The 2,560-nt window shown below is 60.1% G+C and overlaps 1 protein-coding gene across 1 annotated transcript in view; it reads left to right on the top strand.

Annotated features, from left to right (window-relative positions):
- The window catches only part of INTS3 (integrator complex subunit 3), a gene marked incomplete at both ends in the record, with an annotated part of 54,235 nt that overhangs the window by 19,026 nt on the left and 32,649 nt on the right, over positions 1-2,560 (top strand). The window contains one exon of the mRNA XM_010005661.1: positions 1,724-1,868. Within this exon, the coding sequence (XP_010003963.1) occupies positions 1,724-1,868 (145 nt within the window). The remainder of the gene's footprint in view (positions 1-1,723; positions 1,869-2,560) is intronic.

Consider the following 2,560-nt stretch of genomic DNA (forward strand, 5'->3'; position numbering starts at 1 on the left):
CATGGGCAGGGACACCTCCCAGCAGCCCAGGCTGCTCCAAGCCCCATCCAACCTGCCCTTCAACACCCCCAGGGATGGGGCAGCCACAGCTTACCTGGGCAACCTGGCCCCGGCTCTCCCCACCCTCACACTCCACAATTCCCTCCTCAGCTCCAACCTCCAGCTCCCTCTCCCACTTTTCATCCCTCCCCCTCATCCCATCCCTCCCTGCCCTTGGCCCAAGTCCCTCCCCAGCTTTCCTGGAGCCCCTTCAGGCCCTGGAAGCTGCTCTAAGGTCTCCCTGGAGCCTTCTCCTCTCCAGGCTCAACACCCCAACTCTCCCAGCCTGGCTCCAGAGCTATCCCAGCCCTCCCAGCATCTCCATGACTCCTCTGGCCTCTCTCCACCAGCTCCATGTCCTTCCTGTGCTGGGGGCTCCAGAACTGGTCCCAGTTCTCCAGGTGGGGTCCCCACCAGCTCTTGATGGGCTCTTCCCATCTGCTGGTGCTGCCACCCCCTCCTTGGAACATCAGGAAGAGCTTCTGAGCCTGCAGCTCTTGTCTTGCCAACAAAGAGCTGCAAACAGCTGGAGTTGGGGGCTGGGGGGAAGGAGCAGCTTCTCAGGAGGGATCCAAGAGCCACATCTGGCCATGGGGCTGCAGGAGAAGGCTCCCTAGCAGCTGAGCTTTGTCACTGGAAGTGAAGTGTTGGCAGATGTGGAGGAGCAGATGTGGGAGGAGAAGGCTTGGAACCCTGTGGAAGTTCTGCTGGAGCATCTGTGGCAGCAGAGAGGGGAAAAAAAGGAGCTGAGCAGCCAGGGGAGAGACCCTGCAGCTGTTCCCTGGGATCCCTGGGCTTTGTTGAGGGGATAAAACCTGCACTTCTGGAAGGAAAACCACCCGTGTGATGGGGAGAAGCTGCTTCCAGGGGTGTTGAGTGTTGGGTGGGACCAGCAGAGCTGATTCCAGGAGCAGCTTCCAGGCCCTGCCTGGGAGAGGAGCCGGATTCCCTGGGGCAGGGAACAGCCCCAGGGCTGGGATCCTTCCTTCCCTGTGTGTTCCTTGATCGATTGGATCCTGCTCTTTCCCCTCTTCTGACAAGGTTTTGCTTTTCTCCTCAGCCCTCCCTGGGAGCAGCTGGAGCTGCTGCCCTGCAACCCCCCCCCCCCTCCTTCCCAGGATCCTGCCCTTAATGACTCCCACATCCTCAGCCTGCCCGACTCATTAACCTGCTCCTGGCATCCAGCTGAGCACAGGGAGGAAAAGCTGGCAGAGCAAACACTTGTCCCAGCTCCCCAGGCTCCCCCTGAGCATTTAGGGGCTGCTGGTCCCTCCAGGTGCCCATTGGTGGCACTTCCATGGGGATCAGTCATGGATCAGGCACCAGGGCAGCTCAGCCTGTTCCAGAAGGAACCACCCAAGTGATTTGCTGCTGGTTGCAAATCCCTGAAGTTGTTGTGGCAGAAAATGTCCCTGGGGCCTGAAAAGCCACCCAAGCCTTCCCAGAGAGCCCAGGGTGCCAGCACCCTGGTGCTGACTGTGATGGGGCTGTCCTGGAGGAGGAGGAGTTGCACCCAAGTGGAGGCAGCACCTGAGATGGGGCAGGGAACCCAGGGATGAACCTTCTCCAGGCTGACACAGGGTCCCTTGTGCCTCAGTTTCCTCTGGATCTCTACGTTTACCTCCCTCCTGGCTGAGGTGGCTGAAGGTGTTTCTCAGGGGGTTTTTCTTCCCTTCCTTGCCAGGGAGTGGGTGCTGAAGAGCAGCCTCCTGATTGCCATGGCCATCTACACCTACCTGAGGCTCATCGTGGACCATCATGGCACCTCCCAGCTCCAGGCCCTCAGGCAGAAGGAGGTGGATTTTTGCATCTCCCTCCTCCGGGAACGGGTGAGTGGGTGATGAGGAGGCTGGGAAGGGAGACCTGCCTCCCTGGGGAACCTCCCTGTGGTGGCATCACCCATGTTCCTTGTGCAGCTGGAGCTGTGAGATGTGCTGGTTCCTCAGGCACCCCCAGGGTTGCTCCCTGCAGGCTGTGGGTGGTTTCTGGAGCCCTGTCCACCAGCTCTTCTCCTCAGATTCCAGGCCTGAGAGGGAGGGAGAGCAGCTCGTGGTGGGACTTCCTCATCTCAGTCTCTTTTATGGTCAAAACTGTTCCCTTCCTGCTGCTGTGGCACTTCAGGGCTTGTGCAAGAGCTGCAGGAACATCAGTTCCTCCTTGAGGGAGGCAGCCAGGGTCTTCTCAGGCATAGAGGGAACACAGTAGCCACCTCCAGGCTGCTCTTGGGTCCATGTCATGCAGGAGAAGCCACCAAAGCTTCAATGTGGGCCTCATAGAACCTTCCAGGGCCTGAAGGGGCTCCAGGAAAGCTGGGGAGGGACTTGGGCCAAGGGCAGGGAAGGATGGGATGAGGGGGAGGGATGAAAAGTGGGAGAGGGAGCTGGAGGTTGGAGCTGAGGAGGGAATTGTGGAGTGTGAGGGTGGGGAGAGCCTGGGCCAGGTTGGCCAGGGAAGCTGTGGCTGCCCCATCCCTGGGGGTGTTGAAGGGCAGGTTGGATGGGGCTTGGAGCAGCCTGGGCTG

Source organism: Chaetura pelagica, unplaced genomic scaffold (genome assembly GCF_000747805.2).
Source record: "Chaetura pelagica isolate M959 unplaced genomic scaffold, ChaPel_1.0 scaffold1409, whole genome shotgun sequence".
Classification (NCBI taxonomy): domain Eukaryota; kingdom Metazoa; phylum Chordata; class Aves; order Apodiformes; family Apodidae; genus Chaetura; species Chaetura pelagica.